The sequence below is a fragment of the Rutilus rutilus genome, assembly GCF_951802725.1.
Source record: "Rutilus rutilus genome assembly, chromosome: 22".
In the NCBI taxonomy this organism is placed as follows: domain Eukaryota; kingdom Metazoa; phylum Chordata; class Actinopteri; order Cypriniformes; family Leuciscidae; genus Rutilus; species Rutilus rutilus.
Window position 1 is genome coordinate 31310588 of NC_140227.1, and position 25000 is coordinate 31335587.

The window sequence follows — 25000 nt, forward strand, 5'->3', positions numbered from 1 at the left end:
GTTTGCTAATATTTGGAAACTTAAGTGACGTCACTGGAACTTTAGTGGAACATTGTATCATTGTATGCTCCATTATACTGATCAAAAGTGACAGTTAAGACATTTAGAATGTTACAAAATGTTTCTTTTTCAAATATCTTTCTATTCATCAAAGAATCCTGAAAAATAACACAACAACCTGAAGAAGCAAAACTGTTTTCAACATTGAAAATATTAATAATTAAGCAGCAAATCCTCATATTAGAATGATTTCTGAAGGATCATGTGACACTGAAGACTGGAGTAATGATGCTGAAAATTCAGCTTTGATCACAGGAATAAATTACACTTTACTAGATATTCACATAGAAAACTGTTTCACAATATTACAGTTTTGTCTGTATTTGAAGTGGCGTTCGTTGCGCCGGTCACTCAGTGTTTTAATGGACTCGGGGTTTGACTGATTGGATCAGGGTTGTGTTTGACCGAGGTCTTTTAACATATTTAAAGTTGACCTGCTAAACTGGTTAAATCTGACTTTCCCTTTTAACTTCAAGACAATCCACACAATGATTCTGTGTTGTTTGTGGATGCTCATGCTTCTTTGAATTATCTATCTAAAACATATATATATATATATATATGCATCTATTTACATCCAAGTTTAACCACATTGCATGTCAGATTGAAACAGGGAGCAATAACAGAAAGGAAGCAGTGAAAGAACAGGAAACTGGTTTGATTCAGATTTCCACTGAGGTTTTTTTTCTTCTTGCTAGTGGAAAAACTGTGATTCTGGACTGCACATGTTCTCCAACTCGCTTCAGGAGTAATGCAAACATGGGCTTTATTGCACTTTAAGATCTACTTAATGATTTCTGTTACACTTCATTTAAAGGTCTCCGTGTTACAGTGTAATTATGCATTTAAGTTGAGTAATAATAATTAACTATACATGTACTTACTATAATTGGTTGAGGGTTAGTTGCATGTAATTATGCATCATTTATAGTTATAGCTACAGCAGGTACATGTAACATATGTATAACAAGGACACTTTTTTCCCCTCATAAATAGTTGAATAAATAAATGAATAAATAAAAAAAAAAAAAAAAAAATTCAGCTTTGATCACAGGAATAAATTACACTTTACTATATATTCACATTGAAAACAGATATTTTAAACTGTAAAAATATTTCACAATTTTTACTGTATTTTATGATCAGATAAATGCAGCAGAAGATACTCTTTCATAAACATACATTGTTATGCTTTGTAAAAAAAAATAATAATAAAAAATAATGGTATAACCATGATAACATTTCCAAACAAATATTGTACTTTTATGCTAGTGGCATTACCAAAAAGTTGACCACAGACCTGGTCTCTTACATAAATAGATTACATAATTTCTGTTATTTTGTGCTCTTTCTCTGCATTATTGTCTGTTTTATAGAAACGGCCTCATGAGTGGGTGTCAGATTTCGTATCGTCACTGTTGCATAGCAACCAGTCGCCAACAGCTCTGAACCCTCTTTATTCTGCATTCAATGGGAGAGCAAATGTACCATAATGCAGAAATATATCTGCCTCGAAAAAAGAAGGTTTTGGAGGCTTTCCAGTGAGTATATGTTATACTGTAACTCCCTGCTTTCCCGAAGATCTGATGTCAGACTCTGTCTTCTATCTGCAGGTCAAACACCTTCAGGATCTTTGATGAAACGGTGCCGGAGCGTCTTGATCCGGTCCGAGTTTATCAGAACCGTAGATGTCCTGCAAGAGACCCGGAAGAGCCCGAGAGCCGAAACATCCCACATCCACACAACTGCAGGTTCATCAGCACTAATGTCAGATTCCTGAATGAGCCCATCGCCCACATGGACACAGAGCAGGTGGAAATATCATTTATATATCATACTGAGGGGAAATATTAAAGGGGTGGTTGATTATGATTTGACTTTTCTAACTTTAGTTAGTGTGTAATGTTGCTGTTTGAGCATAAACAACATCTGCAAAGTTACAACGCTCAAAGTTCAGAGCAAAGGGAGATATTTGCTTTTACAGAAATCGCTTTTTAAGGACTACAACAAACGGCTGGTAGAGACTACACCACATTCCTCCCGGGTTAGTGACATCACCAACCCTAGAATTTACATAAACCCCGCCCCCTGAACACGATTTATAGACGATCAAGACAGAATATGCTAATCAATGACTAGAAGATAACTACACATCAGCTTCATAAATTCATCAACTAATCATACAGAAATGTCCTGTTGCTTCTACATGTTGTCACTTCTTCTTGAGTCTCTCCATCATTGTCTGACTCCGGTTTGAACATAAAAGACAAAAAAAAATGAAATTTTCAGTGCATGTGTGTGTGTGTGAGGTAAAAGGACACAAGCTGTTGTAGCTCCGCCCCCTGTGCCGGGAGCAGCAGCTCATTTGCATTTAAAGGGACAGACACAAAAACGGTGCGTTTTTGCGCACCCTCAAAAAGTGACAATTTTAACATGCTATATAAAAATATCTGTGGGGAATTTTGAGCTAAAACTTCATACACACACTCTGGGGACATCAGAGACTTATTTTACATATTGTGAAAAGGGCATTATACCACCCCTTTAAGAATAAAAGTTCAAGTCAAGAGCCCAATCATATAAATGAAGTACATACAACGAGTACGAACAATAGTTTTTGAATGTATCATTTTCCTTTGTGTAAGCTGTTTAATTGAAGATAACATTATAATTTAACTTGTAATTTTTGACCATTTTGCCCATTAACTAGTTTAACTGGTGGTCCAGCAGTCCTGAAGAAGCTCCACCTGTGAAACCAGCTTACAGTAAATCCAGCACTCAGAGAAGAGACTTCCAGCCAATCAGAGACACTCCTGCCAGAGCACGAGACACCAGCAGACCCGCGGCCAGAGGAATCAGTACGTGTGTGTGTGTGTGTGTGTGTGTGTGTGTGTGTGGTTTATGAGGACACAAATGTATATAATAAACTGGGTCTTACAACATAAACATGGTTTATGATGGAAATCTCCTGTGTCCTAATAAATCAAACGGCCTAAAAAAACATAGGCCTACTAAATGGTGTTTTTTGAAATAAAAAAAATTGTGTGTGTGTGATGGGTAGGTTTAGGGGTCGGGTTAGTGTGAGTTTGAGTGTGTGAGCGTGAGTGTGTGTGTGTGTGTGTGTGTGTGTGTGTGTGTGTGTGTGTGTGTAAATGTACAGTAATAGTATATTATGACATCAGCTCCTTTTATCAAACATGTTTTTTCATTGTTTTGCAGTCCCAGCTCTAAGTTCCATCGACCAATCAGAAAAACTCTTTTGACAGACCTGAGTGATTGTTGAAGATCACATGACCAGCCCCAACACCTTGAACACAAAAGAAGATGATTGGGTGAACTATCCCTTTAAGACTGTTTCAAAAGATGTGTCAGTGATTTAGAAAAACTGTAAAACCTTTTGGACTCCAAAAACACCATTAAAGAGCCACAGAAGTATCATAACAACGGACATGTCACAATATTCCTCATTATAATAATTCATACGCAGAATAAAGGGGCGGGGCCTGGTTGAGTTAGTTAGTAGTGTGTTAAACTGGCGGTTATGGAAAGGGGCGGGACATTTCCCAAACACACTCGAAGTGCTCGACCAATCACAACACACTGCTCCAGCCGACCAATCAGAGCACAGTGTGCTTTTCAGAAGGAGGGGCTTCATAGAGACGGGAAGTAAACAGCGCGTTACTGACAGACTGGGAAGAGAGGAGCCGCAACAATGGAGAATATGAGGAGAATAATCAACATTCAAGTTCTAGTAGAGACTAAAACTACATCAAGGGAATAAAGTTATTCACACTCAGGTTTAGCCTTAGTTATGCTCTCTACAGTGACAGCTAACAGACTCACGCAAATGAAGCTGCAGCTGAGCATCACTGAGATGTGAAATTATTTACAGTAAAGTAATTAATCATTTTACTGTGTCGTCTGTCAGGGCGGTGCATCTGCACTCAAGGCCGTCATTTATAACGGACATTTTTGCATTACAGTTTTAACATAAACAAACTGATGCATATTTGTCAGTCATACATACATGAAGAAACAGGCAAGACCTTGTTTCAGTCCCATACTTGAAAATCCAGCGTTTAATGTTGTTTATGTGTCTATGTGGTGTTTTTAATACGCTTTAAGACAAAGCATGTGTAAGTTCATAAGTCGACACCATTGCTGAGTATTTCCTCCTTAAAACTGCAGTGAACCAAAGACAGTCTCAAACACACGCTTTGAAATCGCTGGTGTTTCTGACGTCACAAACTACCTTGTAACCAATCAGATCAACGTGTGATCGTCAACCAGTGGATCTCTGAGCTGAGTGAGTCAGTGGAGGTGGGGCTCATTTGCATATTCATTGAACCACGCATACTAAATGAGGCAAGGGTGTCGAGTTACATTCAAGATATTTTAAGGCATAAAGACATTTATTTTCAAGGAAAAAACAGTTAAATATGTCATTTTGGTGCTATTAGTTTGTTTATGTTAAAACTGTCTAATCCAGATGGATGGAAATGTTATATGCAATATAAATACATGTAGAAATTATTTATATGCATAAATCTAAATATTTTTTGAGTGTGGTAACTTCGCAGATGTGCGCACTCCTCTTTTCCCTCTCAGTGAACTGACTCTTGGCTGGACTTGAACAGCTGTGTCCGTTCATTCCCCGTCATGTGTGCTGGAGCAGCTCACCCCGAAAATGAAGGATCTGATGTCATTTACTCACACTAATGTTGGTCCAAACCCAAGTGAACATTGTAGAGAAATACTGTTTGAGCGCACTGTTCCTTTAAATCTCTCTCTCTCTCTCTCTCTCTCTCTCTCTCTCTCTCTCTCTCTCTCTCTCTCTCTCTCTCCTGGACATTCCTGAGCTCAGAGGGGTCTTGTTTGCCCTCGGCAGGGACGGACCTGTTGATCCTGGTGTTCCTCTCAGTAGATTCAGAAGTGGGAGAGAAGAGGCCCGTCCCACAGCAGGACCGGGAGACCGAGGGGAATCTGTCCTTCGGGCGGGACAGCAGGATGAGCTCATATAGCCTGTCGAGAGCAGATTCCTATGTTTCCGCCACAGTATAAAACATTTTAAAAGATAATTGTGACTTTTTATCTCACAATTGTGAGTTTACATCTCACAATTCTGACATTATTTCTCAGAATTGCGAGATATAAAGTCAGAATTGCGTGATATAAACTCCCAATTGTGTGTTATAAAGTCATAATTGCTGGATATAAACTCCCAATTGTGTGTTATAAAGTCATAATTGCTGGATATAAACACAATTGTGTGTTATAAAGTCATAATTGCTGGATATAAACACAATTGTGTGTTATAAAGTCATAATTGCTGGATATAAACACAATTGTGTGTTATAAAGTCCAATTCTAAGGAAAAAAGACTGACTATATTAATGTTAAAAATGACTATATATGTTAAAAAATATATATTGCTCATTTTTAGCTCATGTTAGTTAATGCATTAACTAATGTTAACAAATGAGCCCTTATTGTAAAGTGTTATAATATTTATGTTTAATTAATATATTATTTGTAATAATACATATTACATATGTATTTATTATATTATTTACATATAATTTTTTCATTACAAATAATATATTTTTATTTTATTTTAATACTTCATGGCAGTTGTTTTACATTGTATTGCAGTAATTTTTAAATTGAGAACAAAAGGAAAGTCTTAATTGTCATGAAAATATGTGGCAATGCACAAAATCCTTATGGTTCTACAAACAGGCTTTATTTGTTATGGCAAAATAATTTCTTTTTGGGGTGAAATATGATGTTTTTTCTGAGATATTAATTGAGGCCTGATCCCGACTAACTGTCCCACATCCACCGCCGCTCCGGCTCGGATCATGTCATTTATATATCTCAGGTATTGATAATGTTCACTTGAATTAAAGCCTCTAATGAACATGTGACAATTTATTTGATAAGTTTCTCCTTACGCACAAACTGAGGGGCGAGTGGATCTAATCATCCATAATCAAATTATGTATGAAATCAAATCAGTGTGAACATTGAAATCTCAGTGAATGTTTGATGATTAAGATTAAGTATATAGTCCGATCCATAACCCGGATGACATGCGAACACAATGAAAACAGAGTAGCAGTGGATGAGCTTGATGTCCTTGTTGGTGGACAGACAATTTCCAGACCCACCCAACAGGAAGTCCATTCTGGTTCTTTGTGTATGAAAGGCCTTCTCTTTGAATTATGAATGTGTGTGTGTGTGTGTGTGTGTGTGTGTGTGTGTGTGTGTGTGTCTGTGTGACGCTGCATGTTCTTCATCTGATTGGAGAAGATGTAAATACTTCATGAAAACGGTCTGCATATTTGAACTGACCACTTTAACTACAATATATACAAGGTTTAGGCTAATGTTTTAATTCAGTAAGATCCCAAATAACAGCAACAAGAAGAAAAACGATTGCTCAAAGTGTAATTTACTTTATTTAACAGCTATAAAATCAAAAGGCAGACACCATACACAAAGATATGTACTGCATGAATGATTTGAAGCACCAGCATTGCGTTTTAAATTGCACATGTGCACCAACAATAGTTTTAGGCCGCAAAAACAGGTTTTGACATTTTTAAGTGCATCATATTTTCTTTATGAAAGCATGGTGTCTGGCCTAAACATCATATATCCACTGACCTTAGAACAGCCCATAGACCTAACGTTACTAATAATATCCCATTAGCGTTTTTTCTTTTTGTTTTGAAATTGCGGCCTTCATCATAGTAGCGGGGAGACGTTTGATCTGTTTGAGCGAATCGATTCTATCGTTTTAATGAACCGACTCACTGATTCGTCTCCCGCGTTGTTCAGATGCTCATGAATAAAGTCTAGGCTAGGGTCATTTTTTGTTTTGAAATTGCTGCCTTCATCATAGTAGCGTGGAGATTCGAATGTTTAAGTGAACCGATTCAGTGACTCATGTCCTACGTTGCGCGTTCAGATGTGTATGAATAAAGTCTGTATTTTCTTTTTCTTTTAGTTGTTATCAAATATTTAGTTACATTCTGCTTTTTAGTTCCGTGTTTTCGGTTGATTTAATTACTAATTGAGATTCTCCACTAATGTTTTTGCCATCTCATCGGAAATAATTGTCAGATGATGTTATGATTTTTTTACAGTCAGATTCACCAGTTGATTTTCGTTTGAATCTTTTATTTGTTGTGGTTAGATAGCCTACCTATTGTTTATCATTGTTATCTTCCTACCAAGCATGGTTCTTCTAACTTGTTACCTCATATTGTAGGCCTACGCCCATACATTTGTTTTACCCTGTGATTTGCAAAAGTTTGAATCAGTTCAGAAGAATCGACTCGCGATCACGCTAGACTTCATTCACACACATCTGACCGCGCAACGCTGAAGACGAATCAGTGAGTCGGTTCATTGAATCAATCGAATCGGTTCTCTTAAACAAATCAAATGTTTCCTCGCTACTATGGCGAAGGCCACTATTTCTGGCTATAGTAGGCTTGGTAAATTCCCCGCCCCGTGTTTCAGTGCAGCAGAGACGGGGAGGGAGTCAGTGCGCATCGGTCACTCCCAGCGCAGTGTGTCCAGCCTCTCTCTCGCTCATTGCGCGCTGCGGACTCCAAACGCGGTGAAGTTTATCACGCATTCGTTTATCGGTAAGTGCAAAAGAACCCTTTATCTCATCATCAAATGTTTCATTGGGAACATACAGGCTGAAACGCGCTCGCTCAGACCGCGTTTGCCGCAATACTAACAGTGATTTTCCCATAAATACGTGGGTGGAGATGGAGTACAAATGAGAGGAGTTTGCGTCAATGATATAAATCCAGGTGTACTAAATGCGGCTACAGATTTAGAATGCGCCTTTATGTGTTTAAATAATTGTTTAAGATATATTATATGTTATATACAAACCAGGATTGATGCCGTACTATGTGCGTAATCAATAGTGGGAATCTTTGGAATAACGGTACACTAGAATATGGATGCAAACAGGCGTGGTCAGATGGCTGGAGTTTTGCCTTATCCAAATCGCAAACAGCCATTTGCATCACCAGCGGGTTACTGTAATCAGTAAAATGACTGTGTGGTTGTGATCTAGCAGTTTGTGATGTGCTAACTCGTCGTCTTATGATAGAAATGTGGAAATCTGGTATGTTGTTCTCGGTGACCTGAAATGGATGTTGATCCGGTGCCCATCATCTCCACTGCGGTACTCCAAAGAGAAATCACCATTTCACACGTTACTGTTGTTGCATGACAGAACCGCAGCGGGTTACTAATATCCCCTCAGTCGATCTCACGGGTATGTGTTTTTGCACTTCAGGCGTCGCGTCGTCTGGATGCTGTTAGCGTCTGTTTGCGAATGATAATCAGAGGCTTTCAGACAGACTATGCGTGACATTTCCAGGGGTTGTGGATGTAAATGATTCAGATAATCGCCGCAGGGCTTAGTTTTATAAGGGCCTATAGAGAGAGAGCGTTTATTTGTCATGCTGCAGCACTAATGCGGCCTTTGCGTGATCCATTCAGGGCAAGTGCGCATAAATCGCACTAAATAAATTAAAAATATTTGCGCGCGCTATCCGGACTGTTGCGGTTACGCACTCACCACATTAGCGCTTAATGGGAAACATCAGACTCCAGTGCAGCAAAACAGTCGGACATGATGTCATAATGGCACGTATGTAACGCACCGCAAGCGTTTGTGATGTCATAAAGGCATGCACGTAGCCTCGTGCAATTTGGAAAGGAATATTCGTATACTGTGCAGTATGCAACTGCGTTTAATAGCATGCACAAAGATGCTCATTTTAATGACCTAGTTACATTGCATGACTCAACAAGTGTATCCAGTCTCATTGCAGATATTAAAATGATTATTTTGCACATGCACTCCAATATTTGTATCACTTCGTGGCATAAATGTTGAGTCAAGGAAAGGTAAAAAGGCACAGAAAATGGACAATTAAGACTTGTGCATCACATTTGGCACATTTTGACGAGTTGTGAGTTTCACATACTATGCACAATTTCACATACTCTGACTTCCACATACTATACATGACTTCACATACTCTGACTTTCACATACTATGCACAAACAAGTATGATAGTATGCCAACAGAGCGTAGTGTGCCATGCAGTCCCCATAGTGATTGTGTGTCCCCCAGCAACATTCAGCAGAGTTGCAGGAGTGTATTGTGTATTCTGACAGCCGGCTGCTTCATTGGTTTAATGGTGGGAGGCGTGAGGGGATTTAGAGGTGCTAAAGAAGACCTGAAACTTGCAAATTCGCTGGAATTTAAAGCAGCTCCAGATGGTTTTTGTTCAACAAGAGCGTGGGCACCCTGGAGTGATGGTGCTCAGCTCAGATATTCCATTTGTTTTTACACTAGAGCCACACCTACTATATATTTAACTATTATCCTGGACACAGTCAAGTCTCTGGGTGACGGTTTGCACCTGGAAATCTGACCGGAGCAGTTTTTATGCATATATATCCTTTAGCCTTTTTTGGTTCACCAAGGTACCTTTCAGTGAACACTTCTTTAAATAACCATTTCTTAGTGTAAAGAACTAAATTTCCACTTTAAAGAACCTTTTGTGCAATGCAAATAAAGAACATTTTGGCATTACTCCTTATAAAATGAGCAAGCTGTTTCTCTAAATAACCTTATGCATAGTGCGTTTGTGATCCGTTGGTGTGAATGAGATCTGGTGTGAAACTATTTCTCATTGCAGTGCGAGAACTCATGAAGCATTCTCCACACTGGTGTGAAATGCCCTCTCATTTGATGATTCAGTCAACACCATGTTGCTTTTTGGTGTTTGGAAGACGAATTTCTTTTTCATTTCATCTCTAATTAATATTTACCCCTTCCCTGTTATAGTCTTCATCAAGCTTTGGCATATGATTCAGGCAGTTTTGTCAGTAAAAGCTCTGGTTCTGGTTGGGCTCTGAGAGGTCTTGGCAGGTTTTCCGAGTGAGAGCTTGGCACAGAAAATGCACTCAGCATTAGTTTTCTTTCTTCCCTTGATGCATCAGCTTTATGCACAGGCCGGTTTGCTCAAGAAGACGCCCTCAGATTGCTTTACATCCAGCATTGCAGTTTGGCCTTAAAGAAGCTCTACACAAGTGCATGAGCGCAGATGCTTTATGCAATGTTTTAGACCAGCATTCATAATGCAACACAAGTATGCATTGCCGCAAGGAGTTTAATTGTAGGCGTTGTCTTCTACGGTCAGTTTTTCTTGGCTTGTTTTCACTCAGGTCCGAATGGCAGAGAAACAGCTTGAAGGCAATCTTGTTGAGCAAATTAATTCAAATTGAGATGTTTAGTTAATTATTTGAAATGCGTTTCCACCAGAGCAACGCAAGGACGCATTTGTTGATTGGGAAATTTTAATGGGAAAAGTGTCCCAATCAGCCTGAATTCCCCCAATGAGACCGAACTCTATGCAATGTGCGGTCAGTCAATCACATCAAGCGTGTTTCTGGCCCGTTTGAGGAATGAAACCTTGATTTGATGGATTGCTTATCATGTGATCTTATCATTAAACATGTGTTCATGTGTTCATGTGTTCTTGTATAAGGCAAATTCCAACCTCTTTCCATCACTTCTATGACTTGTGTGATTGTCTGCATGGCACGAGCTGGGTTTGCAGCCAAAGTAAGCAGTAAAAGTCACTCTCCTGTCGATATTTCCATCATGCGAATGGCTTTCGGTGCATCTGTCCAATAACAACAGCAGAGTTTCCCTCCGACACTTCCGAACAAAATGGAGTTCCCACTCAAGAGCAGCGAAGCGTGCAGCGACACAATATCCCTGTTGTCTTCTTTATAAACGCATACCTGTTGTACGACAAGGGTGGATTCATTTCACAGCAGAGAGTGTGTAACCGTAGGACAGGTGCTGGGGCCCGATGTTCTGTTGAAGAGGGACCAGCTGTCATGACAACAGGTGAGGGACACATGGTCCCGATGGGTGGCCCCGGGAATGAGCCTGTTAGGACTGGGTGATGTGGATAGAAAAAAGTTCTACAAATTATATTAAAATATAAATTATGATTTATTATATTTATTAAATAATATATAATTATACTATGTATTTGTTAAATTATATTTATTAAAATGTTTTCAGCCTTTTGAGGACATTTGATATTGGTTATGCATTTGCTGTAAAATGTATGTAATATTTTTTTTCCTTAAATGTTAAATGCAAAAAAAAAAAAAAGACAATTTTTTTTAATTCAAAAATTATTTTGCAAACTATTCATTGCAAAATGTTTAATTAAAAAATGTAAGCGCATTTGATACAGATTTTAATACATAGGTATTTGCTCTAAAATTATTGAAAATTTTGAATACAATTTTTCAATCAAAATAACCAATTAAAAATGTAAAAAAAAAAATGCAGGAAAGTGTAGTTACAAATAATCAATGCATATTTTTTCCACAAATTGAACACAAGGAAATATTACATCATATATTATTTTTATTAATAAAGCACTTGCCGCATTCACCATGTTGCTTTATTTTAATAAATATTCTAGGATATTTAGTCGTTTTATTCATGTCACCTAGCCCAAATGCAGGGTATGTTTTGGCCTTATTAAAGTCATAATGAAACGGAAGTATATTTTCCATATTGTGACGTTACGTACATCAGAGTGTAATGGATTATTATTCTGTGTATCGGTGGCTGATTGGATGTTGAGATGTGGGCGTGGCTCTCGAAACTGTATACAGACAAAATCCCTTTAAAGGACTGTCCTAAAGTATACAAATACAATTACAATGAACGCACAATTAGTTCACAAACTACAGCCTGTAAATCTATTTTGAAATGTGTGTTCCGTGTCGGAATGTCTGTTTTTGTGTTGGTCGGTGTGACTCCGCCCACTTTGCCAACTTACCCAATAGTATTTCGACACTCCGGGTTGCCAGTTAGTGGAAAACACAGCGATTGAAGCCAGCAAACAAACTGGTTCAGAGATCGCGGATTCTACCCGACCTAAAAAGCCTCTGTATCCATCTGAAAAGATGACATGAGGCATACTAAAACACGTCTCGTCGCCTTTATTGTCATTTGCACTCGTTCCTGTTGCACGTCCTCAATCTGGCAACCGTCGAGTCTTTGTATATCTATAGCGTGAGCTTGCAGGAGAGGAGTTTAAGAGGACTAAACGATTGGATGTCATGACATTTTGTGGCTGATTTTAAGTGTCTTATAGAATGAGCTCATGCCCCCCCCCCCTCCACATCTTCTCTGTGTTTCTACAGCTGCTTCTCCTCGGGCCGCCTGGAATTTAATTTACGCTCTTATTTTAGGGCCTGAGAGCCACTAACCCAATAGAGGCGGAGGAACTCAAAGACATTTGTCTGCCTGCACGGTTGCTTTGATTCTAACCGGTTCGAGCCCCTCAAAAGAAAATGAAACTAATCGCAATAACGTCCAGTTGCGTCTGTAAATGTTGCATTATTATTATGATCCAAACATAATAATCAGAAAGGGTTTTGCTGCGCACAAACACGCCCAGCACAATCAGACACAGGCGTGTGTCAGAACATTCTGTACGAGCTTAGGTCACGTCTTTATAGGGTAATTTCCACAATATTCTTCTTAATTATTTATTCTTTTCTAAGGCTCAGGATTATTCAGATTCAGGAATAGTTTTTACAAGAGTGTTTAATCAACTCTAATGCCTAACACTAGTATTAGGAAAGAATACTAGACACAAAAATGTCACTTTATTGGGTAACACTTTATTTTACAGTGTCCTTGTTACATTATTTACATGTACTTACCATAGTAATAACAGTAAATTATGCATAATTACATGCAACTAACCCTCAACCAAACCCTAACCCTATAGTAAGTACATGTAGTTAATTAATATTACTCAGTACTTAAATATATAATTACACTGTAACAATGACACCTTAAAATAAAGTGTGACCCTTTATTGTTTTATGTCACTTATTGTCTTATTTATTTTTGTCACTGGTTATCTTATTGTCATATGATCTAGCAATCATTTGCTAATGTATATATGTATATTTGTTTTGTTTATATAGCAGTGAGGTTTATTGTATTCGGTCTGTATAGTCGGTGGAGTAGCATTCAAGTACGTTTTTCATTGTACTTAAATGGACCACAAAACCAGTCACATGGGTCAATTTTATGAAATTGAGATTTAAACATCACCTGTAAGCTGAATAAATAAGCTGTCCATTGATGTGTGGTTTGTTAGGATAGGACAATATCTGGTCAAGATACAACTATTGAAAATCTGGAATCTGAGGGTGAAAAAAAATGGAAACATTGAGAAAATCTCCTTTAAAGTTGTTCATTTATGTTCACGATTGTGCTGCATTCACTCACACAAATACATGTTTCATATATTTACGGTAGGAAATTTACTAAATATCTTCATGGAACATGATCTTTACTGAATATCCTCATGATTTTTGGCATAAAAGAAAAATGGATAATTTTGACCCGTACACTGTATTGTTGGCACGAATGACTTCATCAGATTTAGCTTGAGCCAGATATCCACAGTCACAGATATAACTAGCCGTTGCATCAGATCAGAAGGGACTCAAAGATGGAGATGTTTCCGGGATGACCGAATGCTGGCGACGGCTGATGTTCTGGGAGAAACACAGATTGGATCAGAGGAAATGAGGACGGTCCTGAGGGACTGGGTGAGGTCTGCAGTCCTGGACGCTGTTCTCCTGCTGTCGCTCCTCCTCTCCTCTTCTCCTCCTCTTGTTATTTGATCCCTTCGCTCTCTCGTGTGTTGGCTGATGTGTTGCAGGATCACGAGACGATTAGAGAAGCATCTCCATCTCAAAGCTTTTACAAGACATTGACTCTTTCACTGCCAGCGTTTCTCTCACAAAACGTTCATGGCCCACAGGATATTTAGCAGTATGAATATCTGAGAGTTAATTAGCTGAGAAAATGAGCCAGTCAATCATTTTGTCACTTAAAATTCATCTTTAATAATCAAAATTACTTATTTGACTTTTTTCCTGTGAAAATAGTTTCTTCATGCCTTAAAATATCTTGAATGTAACTCGACACCCTTTGCTTCATGAATATGCAAATGAGTCCCCGCCTCCACTCACTCACTCAGCTCGGATTACCTGATCCACTCTCTCGACTGTAGTAAACGACACGATTGCAAGTGGAAATATTGGTTTAAATGGTGTTTTTGTCAAAGACTTGGTCCGGATGAGATTCAGAGCGATGATCTAAACACAGACCGAGTCCATCGACACCTCAAAGCTTCGGTCATTAACCCTTCACGGGTTCAACATTTCATTCAGTAACATCACGCAGTTTTGCTTTATATTAGATTTAGGCGGTTTTAATGTTTAATGATCGCGTTAATTTAAATGCTTCTATTCTATATATATTGAATTAAATGGCAGCTCATGTCGTTTGGTCGCTTTTTGGGAACGAAAAATGTTTGGGTTCATAGTGAGATCTTGTCTTTATATCAGAAGAAAGACAAAACAGAAGAATTTAATCGCATTACCATCTAAAAGAAAAGTCATTAAAAAGTGTTAATATGTAACAAGATATGGTTATTTTTCTCTTTTCTGTGGGTGTTCGTCGCATTAATCATTAAATTGACTAAATAAATGATGATTATGATTAAAAAACATGATTAATGATTAATACATTGGTTTATATGTTTATATACTGTATTTTTTGGGATATATTTGATTGAATCGTTTTTTTAGCAAATCGTACCAATTTATGTTTTGGTGAATTTGTGATTTTGTTTAAATTCATAAAGTCTTCATCCGTAGTTTTTCACTAATTTTTTCACTAAGTTTTCCTATTTAATATTCAGAAGGACAGTCATTAGTTGGAACCCTGATTAATCATTTTTGCAAACACTAATCATCAAAACCTTTTAGCGCTGAAAAATGAAACAAGTCCGTTTCTTGTCCGTGATTTTCTGTGCTGATTTGACTCGTCTCTGGCCGTTTCCAGCTGCACATTCCAGGCTGTTGTCCAGTTATTGATCCGTCACTGTTTTTCCATGATCTGTTCTCCCAGCCGGCTTCACGTTCAAGGCTGAACAGCTGTTGTGGGTCACGACCCTGATCTGCACCTTATTCAAATCCCAATCCTGATCCCGGAGCTTCTGAGGGATAAAGCGCGGCTGGAGCGAAGAGAGGGAAACTACAGTAAAGCTTATTCTTAATTTATGTGCGACTGTGCCGTAATATGGCATAGAGCTGTCAGTGAGTTAGGCTAGTCAGTAACAATGCCATATTATTCCCTTTTACAAAGTCTTGATGTAGTTTTAGTCTCTACTAGAACATGAATGTTGATTATATTCCTCATATTCTCCATTGTTGCGGCTCCTCTCTTCCCAGTCTGTCAGTAACGCTCTGTTTACTTCCTGTCTCTATGAAGCCCCTCCTTCTGAAAAGCACACTGTGCTCTGATTGGTCGGCTGGAGCAGTGTGTTGTGATTGGTCGAGCGCTTCGAGTGTGTTTGGGAAATGTCCCGCCCCTTTCCACAACCGCCAGTTTAACACACTGCTAACTAACTCAACCAGGCCCCGCCCCTTTATTCTGCGTATGAATTGGGTGGCATTTTAACGAATGTATTTAACTAACGTTAAAGTCCACCCTGTCAATCATTTTGTCACTTAAAACTAATTTTTAATAATCAAAATGACTTTTTTCCTTTGAAAATAGTTTCTTCATGCCTTAAAATATCTTGAATGTAACTCGACACCCTTTGCATCATGAATATGCAAATGAGTCCCCGCCTCCACTCACTCACTCAGCTCGGATTACCTGATCCACTCTCTCAACTGTAGTAAACTACACGATTGCAAGTGGAAATATTGGTTTAATTCAGCCAAATATGTTTGAACCAGAAACTGATTGAAGAGGAAGAGTGAGTTATACAGGCTCGTCTACAAGATCAAGATTTTATACAATGTCGGACACATTGATATGATTAGCGTTTGTCTCGACTACGTTATCAAACAGCTAATAATGTGTTGCTAATGTCACACACACACACGTGTTCCCGTTCCCCATCTCAGAGTCACAGCTCCTTCTGAACATCAGCATCAGACATCATAGAAAGTCAGTGGAGGAAAGCCCCGCCCCCTCGTGATGCGATTGGTCACATGTTTGTGATGGTAGGAAACAGGGACGATTTAAAACTGCATCTTTAAAACTATCTTTAGTAGTTTTAAGGAGAATATACTCTAATTTGATGCTGCTGACTGATTCATTTGCACATGGGTTGTCTTAAAGCACCTCAACAACCCTAAAAACGTGATTAGCACCACAGGGATTCTCAAATAGAAGCTTATTGTAAAACTTTACTGATTAAAAGTCTTCAATGTCGTGATAAGGAGTTTTTTGTGGTGTTCCTCAAACGATTGTGACCATTCAGGGATTTCTTATCACATAAAAACCAGTGATAAAAGACTGAGAGACTCAGCAGACCGAACACAGCTGTTTGCAGGACGCCCAACAGACTCTCTCTCTCTCTCTCTCTCTCTCTCTCTCTCTCTCTCTCTCTATGTCTCGCTCTCTCTCTCTCTCTGTCTGTCTCTCTCGCTCTCTCTCTATGTCTCTCTCTCCTCTCTCTCTCTCTCTCTCTCTCTCTGCTGGCTCAGTCCCAGCACACATTGCAACTCGTCCCTGGGCGGCCTCTCTCTCTCCTGGCTGAACCCGACCCATGATCATGATCTCATCTCCAACACAGATGTGCAGAAACGTCATGACTAATATATATATATATATATATAATTTTTTTTGTATTTTTAATAATATTTATAGTTTTTAATATTTAAAAAGAAACTATTTATAGTTTATTTTTATAATATATAAATATCTCAGCATATGAGACAAAAAAATTTTTGTTCATAGTGAGATTTTGTCTTTTTTCTCAGGAGAAATTCTTAGTTTTTTTTATAACATAAATAAATTTATAATTTATAACATATATAAATTATAGGTCTTATTCATATTTATACATTATCAAGTATTATATTTATTAACATTTTAAAAACATAGTAAAAGTATATTCATGTTAAATAGCAGCTCGGATCAGTTTGTTAATTGAGTTAATTGAGATATTACAGAGATTCACTCGTTCATCTCAACGTTTTTGATGCATAAATATCAGAAATGTTTGAAAAAGCCCTATAATAGTGTTTTGCATGTGTAGCTGGTCGTTCTCTGTGTTCATTGCATCCTAAGCTGTTCTTGTGAATATCATGTTAACATAAATACAGCCATTAGTTGCTCTTGCTCATTAAAGGACGATCTGTCGCTGTAAAATGCAAAGCAATTAAAGCACACACGAGTCTCCGTCCGCCTCCGTCTGGAGGGTTCATCCCTCGAAATGAGATGTGAAGGAACAGACTCGAATCCGGAGCGATGGAGGACGGCTCTCAAGGTCACCATGATGATCTGCAACACAGATTCTCTCTCTCTCTCTCTTCATTCTTCTCACTTTCTCTGGTGTTTTTCTCATTAATGCTGCTTCTCAACGGGTCGTTGTGTTAAACTGCACTATAAAGTGTTGTTTTTATAGTAAAGCCATTGTACTCTTCATGGGCTTGAGATCTGCTGTGCTTCACATCTGTCTGGACGGGCGTACGAGACGAGCTTTGGGAAAAGATGAGGTCATCTGAAACGGACACTCGCTGGACTCGCTCCATTTATCCCATGGTTTTCCCAGAGTCCCCGTGCATGACTGAAAGCGGAAGAGCTCATGCTTTGACGTCGTGTCTCTCGTGAGGTTTTCTGGAGCCGTCCCGTCGGCCGAGTGTTCAGCTCGTCCCTCTGGTTGATTTATTTATTTAAGGACTCAACAGGATAGTGAGTTATAGTTGTCGGATGAGACTGATGTCTATTGTCTGTGTGTTCAGATTTGCCAAGATTCCAAGGTGACATTTAATTTAGTAATTCTGCATTTGCAGATTGGCTGCATTAAATAAAAAATGGGCAAAATAAATTATTGAAAGTAGCCTAATACAGGGTAATCGGGTAATATTAACAAAGAAAAAAATACATAAGTTCAAAAAATGTTGGTGATCGAATATATGTGTGTGTGTGTGTGTGTGTGTACCAGTGATGTTTAATTTTATTAATAATATTTTTCATAATTTATAAAAAATATATAAATGTTATAATTTATGTTTGATATTTTATGATGATTATTTCAAAATAATATTTTAATAGTGTATTAAGCGATGTAATGATTTATATTTTAAATATTTATAAAATAATGTATCATTACAATTTTATAAATTATTTAAAAAAAATAATAATAATATTGATAATTTATTTTATTGTTAATATTTATATTATAATATTTTTAATAACTTGTAATAATATATATAAAAAATATTACATTAGTTTCATAAAAATTGCCATTATATTAAGTCTTAAGAACTAGTAGGACCAACTAGCATTTTGTTAGGCGTAATCAGTCTTACTTTTTGGTATCAAATTAAACCAATTTACGTTTTTAAAATTCATAAAAAAAGTAGGACTGACTTTTTAAGAATAGTATGAATATTATGCAACCAAGCTTCTGATGTACTGTAATCTACTGTATATGTCAGTTTAGCATGTGGTTAACGTACCGTACCATCACTGCCCAGTACACAACCAAACTCCCTTCAGAGGAAGAGTGTGTGTGAGAAATACAGGAGAGAGAGAGAGAGAGAGAGAGAGTGTGTGTGTGTGTGAGAGAGGAGAGAGAGAGTGTGTGAGAGACAGGGCGAGAAATAAACAGTCTTGGGAGACGTAGAAGTATAATGACATCCAGACCTTCCCACAAAGCCATGTGTGTTTTTCAGCACACACACACACACACACACACACACACACACACACACACACACACACACACACACACACACACACGCGCGGCCAAACGGGATGTGTTCAATTCCCGCTGTGTCCCTGCCAGAGCCCAGGGTGTGGTGTGTGTGTGTGTGTGTGAGACGGCCCAGATGTACACACACACTTCAACACATCTGCCAACAGAATGCTTTAACAGTGTATTGCAGGTTATATAAGATTACTCAACATCACACTGTAAAAAAATCACTTTAGATTTTTATATACTTCATTTGTCCAGTGTCTTTCCAGTGACTAAATGCATGAAGTTTTCTCAACTTTTGGCCAGTTAGTAAAACTCAAAGAAGCCCAAACTCCACATTTGTACAGTGTGTGAACATGCCATGCTTTTATGCACGCTTTATTTGGCCATAAAGTTTCCAAAACCATGTCATTAGATCAGTTTTGCCAGAAAATTGCAAGGTTTTAATTAATAGCGTATAAAGTTTTAATTTAAACTTCAATCGCAAACTGTCCATTTTAATAAACAAGACTCAAAAATCTTGAGTTCATTTAGTGAAAAGATTCCTTGATGATTTCTGACTGGATTTCTACTGTATTTTCCTCATTAAACACACTGGATGTATTTGGGAACACGGCTGCTCATAAACAATGAAGCTGTGCTGTTTTTTCATCTATATTTCCAGCGTATGAATACGTCTTTATGGATATTTAATCAAGCACTTCTCCGTGTCGAGGTGGGAAGCACTTCAGTGTGTAATACAAACATCTGGCACTTTCCTCTGACACTCTTACTGTAAATGTTTAGACAGTGTTTCACAACTCTAGAACGGACTCAATCTTATAATGTCTTACGAAAGTGAGATTGTAAATACGTGTGTGTGTGTGTGTGTGTGTGTGTGTGTGGGAAAGTCAAGTTGACGAGAGTAGCGTGAGCCGGGATTCAGCCAGTCTGAGCTCAAATCTGCTGATTTTAAAAGCGTTTAGTTTGTCTTTATGAGTTCTGGGTTTGGCCGAGATCCGCTGTTTAAGACGTGCTGAAGTTGCAGTTGTTAAGAAGCTCATGAAGTTCATGATTTGTTGACGTATTATTAAAAACAAGGAGGTCTAAATATGTAAATTTGTGCATGTAATGTTTCGGCATGATCCTGAACACGGGGATGAACCGATACGAACATTTTAGCCGATACCGATAACCGATAATTCTTCATATTTGAAAGCCGATAACCGATATATTGGTATATAAATCCACATTTGTATATCATTTTGAGAGCCTGATTACAAAAACAAAAGTCTCACCATTAAAAGCCACGTCCCAAACACACAATTATAATGTTATGTAGCCGATATGACAGACTGAACTGTTGCACTTTACTGTATTTTCCTTTTTGATAGTGATTCTAATCATATTTCAAGCTATTCAAAACCATCATGTTGAACAGTGCGCATCTCAGTGTCTCAGCTTAAGGAAATTCTGCATTATTTATCGGCTTTAATATATCAGACTAATTTTCTTATCGTGCCGATAACGATAACATTAAAAATGAACATATATCGGCCGATACCGATAACCGATAATTCTTTATATTTGAAAGCCGATAACCGATATATTGGTATATAAATCCAAATTTTTATATAATTTTGAAAGCCTGATTACAAAAACAAAAGTCTCACCATTAAAAGCCACGTCCCAAACACACAATTATAATGTTATGTAGCCGATATGACAGACTGAACTGTTGCACTTTACTGTATTTTGCTTATTTGAAGTGATTTCAATCATATTTCAAGCGATTCAAAACCATCATATTGAACAGTGCGCATCTCAGTGTCTCAGACGTGTCTCAGCTGAAGGAAATTATGCATTATTTATCGGCTTTAATATATCCGACAAATTTTCTTATCGTGCCGATAACGATAACATTAAAAAGGAACATATTATTGTCCGATACCGATATGTTGGGCGATATATCGTGCATCCCTGAACATTGTATAAGCATTCGTTCGTTTCATGTGTCGTTGAACGGATAAGAGGCTCTCAGGCGTAAACGTCACATGCTTTTGATTTTCCCGTCAAAAAAGACCCGAGTCCTTCATATAACACCGTGTCCTAACTAGACATGACGCGACGCGAGTGTACGCGAACTACATGCGATAAAATACATCTTTTCCACGTTAATTAGAGAGTTTGTGCTAACCAGCTGCGACACGCGACGAGTCTATTTTAGAAACGGTTTCTATTTTTCTGCGATGTCGCGCTGTAAATGATAATCTCAGTTTATGAGATTTATGTGCTTATGTGCACATAGTTTATGTGCTTTATTTAATGTTAAAAGCGTGTCATGTGACTTTGAACATCATTTAGTGCTCCAGCTTTGTGGCTGTAAAAGCAACAGTGGATAATTCACCTCAGATCTTGAAATTAAACAAATGGAAACAAGAACGTTCAAACTGTGAAGAAACAAGTGTATTATTTGACTAATATTGTTTTAGTAACTCAGTATGTATTTTTAATAATGTTTAAATGGTGTAATATTTGAGAATTTGATTATGTAGCAACTTATCCAGTTTCTAGCGAGTGCCGTCAGGATTACTCACTGGTGCCGCGAGACTCCGCCCACACGATGTTCTGATTGGCTGACTCCGCCCACACGCTGTTCTGATTGGCTGACTCCGCCCACACGCTGTTCTGATTGACTGACTCTGCCCACACGCTGTTCTGATTGGCTGACTCCGCCCACATGCTGTTCTGATTGGCTGACTCCGCCCACACGCTGTTCTGATTGGCTGTGGGTTTTGATTGATTTTGACGCATCTCGCAGTCGCGTCGCGTCTAGTGTGGACAGACACATCATTTGTCGCTGGAATCTAATCGCATCGCGTCTGGTTAGGACACGGTGTAAACATCAGTCTACAGGCTTTCAGAGACAACACAGGGAGTCGGAGTTTCCTTACAAGCTGTCGACAATAAAAAAGCAATTGATATATGAAAAATTGTGAGCCACTTTAAGACTACATGCATGAACTATAAGCTACAAAATCCTGAAGTTTGATTTCATGGAGATCTTTAAATATGCCAGAAAGACTGTAGGAATGTGTGCTAGTGTCACATTCATCACAGCCTATCAGAGACACTCCCGACTGAGAGCAGGAGTATTCACACACACTTCACACGGACCAATGAGGTTCAGCAGTGTAATCACACCACATTCCTTCGCTGGACTTTAAAGGGATAGTTCACCCAAAACTGGAAATGCTGTCATTAATTAAGACTTGCGTTCATAAGACTAACACAAATGAAGATGTTTTTGATGAAATCTGAGTAATTTCTGTCTCTCCATTGACAGTTATGCAACTACCATTTTGAAGCTTCAAAAAATTCATAAAGAGATCGTAAAACTAACCCATATGAATTGAGTGGTTTAGTTCATTTAGTTTAATTTTCTGAAGAGACTCAATTACTTTATATGATGAACAGATTTAATTTAGACTTTTTTATTGATAGATAGATAGATAGATGTAAATATGTTTAGAAATAAATAAATATTTAGTATATAAATTATATTTATTTCATATATTTAAATTTTTTTATAATTTTATTTATTTTAATACATGTGTAATTTATATAAATATATGCAAAATATGTAGATAGATAGATGTAAATAATTAATAATTAAAAATTAATAAATAAAAATGTTTAGAAAATAAATATTTAGTATATATAAATTATATTTATTTAATATATTTTACATTTCTTTCTTATTTTATTTATTTTAAATCATGTGTAATTTATATAAATATATGCAAAATATAATTTCTTTCATTTAATTTTGCCATTAAATATGACCTAAACATGTTCTTCACAGGAATAAATCACAGGAATAAATTACATTTGAGAATATATTCAAATAGAAAACATTTGCTTTAAATTGTAATAATGTTTTGATAAATAAACGCCACCTTGGTGAGCGGAAGAGACTTCTTTCAAAAAATAAATAAAAATACATAAAAAAATCTTAATTATGACCATTAGTATAGATTTTATTTAGATGAAATTTAGAAAATAAATCAACATATATAGTCTATAATTTTTTTTTTTTTTGCTTTTAATGTTCTCTTATAATTCTATTTCTTTTGACATATGTGAACATATCTATGCAATAAACAATTTCTTTCTTGTATTTCTGGGCACATGTTCTGGAAGCGTTTAGAGACATTTGCTGCATAACATCTCATGAGTACTTTGATTCACAGACATATTTTCGGTGTGACGGGAAACCTTGGTCTCTGGTTTCGATCGAAGTCACAATGATCTGCTATTCTGGCAAGGCCTTGTTCTCCGCAAACCAGGAAGTGATGTCATAATGGAGCTCATTCTCCGGCCAGTGTGACATTCTGATCTAATGACATCTCTGGAGATCTAACAAAAGAGCGATCGTTCGGCTCTGTGTGTGTGTGTGTGTGTGTGCTGAAAAGATGGACCAATTAACACTAATCAATCATACTCAACAACACACACTAATGAGTCTCTATGGCAGACATTGAGCTATCATGTGATCTCGAATGAATGTTTGAGTTCATACATGGTTGAGATCTCTTCTGAAACTCGTGTGAGATTACTGGGAGTCTTGGTAACACTATATTGTACAGTGTCTTTGTTACAGTACTTACCATACGTGACCCACAAAACCAGTCACATGGGCCAATTTTTATGAAATTGAGATGTATACATGATCTGAAAGCTGAATAAATAAGCTTTCCATTGATGTGTGGTTTGTCAGGATAGGACAATATTTGGTCGAGATGCAACTATTGAAAATCTGGAATCTGAAGATGCAAAAAAATCTAAACATTGAGAAAATCTCCTTTAAAGTTGTTCATTTATGTTCACGATTGTGCTGCATTCACTCACACAAATACATGTTTTATATATTTACGGTAGGAAATTTACTAAATATCTTCATGGAACATGATCTTTACTGAATATCCTCATGATTTTTGGCATAAAAGAAAAATAGATCATTTTGACCCATACACTGTATTGTTGGCTATTGCCTCAGATATACCCGTGCGACTCGAGACTGGTGACGTGATCCAGGGTCACATATTAATAACAGTAGATGATGCATAATTACATGCAACTAACCCTCAAACCAAATCCTACCCTAACCCTATAATAAGTATGTAGTTGCTTGTATAATTACACTGTAAGAATGACACCTTAAAATAAAGTGTAACTGGAGTTTTTCTCCATGCATTTCTCACCGGAACAAACGAAGCTTGTAAAGAGATCTGGTCTGTATTTTAACCTTTTAATCTGCAAGTTAGAGTCTGTAAATCGAGCAGCTCGAGGTTACGCCGATTATCTGGAGGATTTCTCCACGTTCCACATGTTTCTGAGACAACATCTGTAATCTTTCATGCTTGTTTCACATCGTCGTCCATTTCAAGAACTAAACAATACATAATAACAAGCTCTTTTGGACCGGTGCCTTTGTAAACAGAACAAACCAATTTGTCAACGTGAAACACACAGCTGTGGCCATCAGCTCCGCTCAAGCCATACTGGTAATTACACTGAGTTATGTTTTATTAATTTAACAGGCGGTTATTTATAGGAGGGATCCTGTGAACAGAACAGAAAGTGACTGTCTTCATAATAAGGGAAATATTAGCACATATTGTTCAAATGTCATTCCTCATTCTAGTATTCTTTATAATTCGGCTTAATTTCTACTTTTCTTGATTGTGAATGTGATAAATCTCCATAGAGTTCAATATATAAATAAATAATGTAAATATTTAAATAATTTTTATAAATATATATATAAATAATTTGTACTTTTCTTATGGTTAGAATGTGATAAATTTGTATAGATTTCAGTATATATATATATTTAATTTTTATTGAATTCATTCGTACACATGTAAATATATTTAAATAAATATAAATAATTTGTAATTTTATTATGGTCAGAATGTAATAGATTTCTATAGATTTCGGTATATACAGTACATACATATACATATATACATATATATGTAAAATTTATATTGATTTCA

General features: G+C 37.2%; 2 protein-coding genes across 3 annotated transcripts in view; both read left to right on the forward strand.

The window, feature by feature from the left end:
* Positions 1–1496: 1496 nt before the first annotated feature.
* Positions 1497–5121, forward strand: LOC311282217 (uncharacterized protein; the record flags this gene model as incomplete). The annotated part of the gene is made up of 4 exons (XM_084395851.1): positions 1497–1601; positions 1674–1872; positions 2771–2918; positions 4949–5121. The coding sequence occupies exons 1-4, from the start codon at positions 1531–1533 to the stop codon at positions 5119–5121; spliced, it is 591 nt and encodes a 196-aa protein (XP_084251977.1). The 5' UTR covers positions 1497–1530.
* Positions 5122–7608: 2487 nt separating this feature from the next.
* Positions 7609–25000, forward strand: part of sptbn1 (spectrin, beta, non-erythrocytic 1) — a 111401-nt gene continuing 94009 nt past the window's right edge. The window contains exon 1 of one of the 2 annotated variants that reach the window (XM_084395102.1): positions 7609–7718. The gene's annotated coding sequence lies outside the window, so the exon portion shown is untranslated. The remainder of the gene's footprint in view (positions 7719–25000) is intronic. The other variant, XM_084395103.1, reaches the window with a different exon arrangement.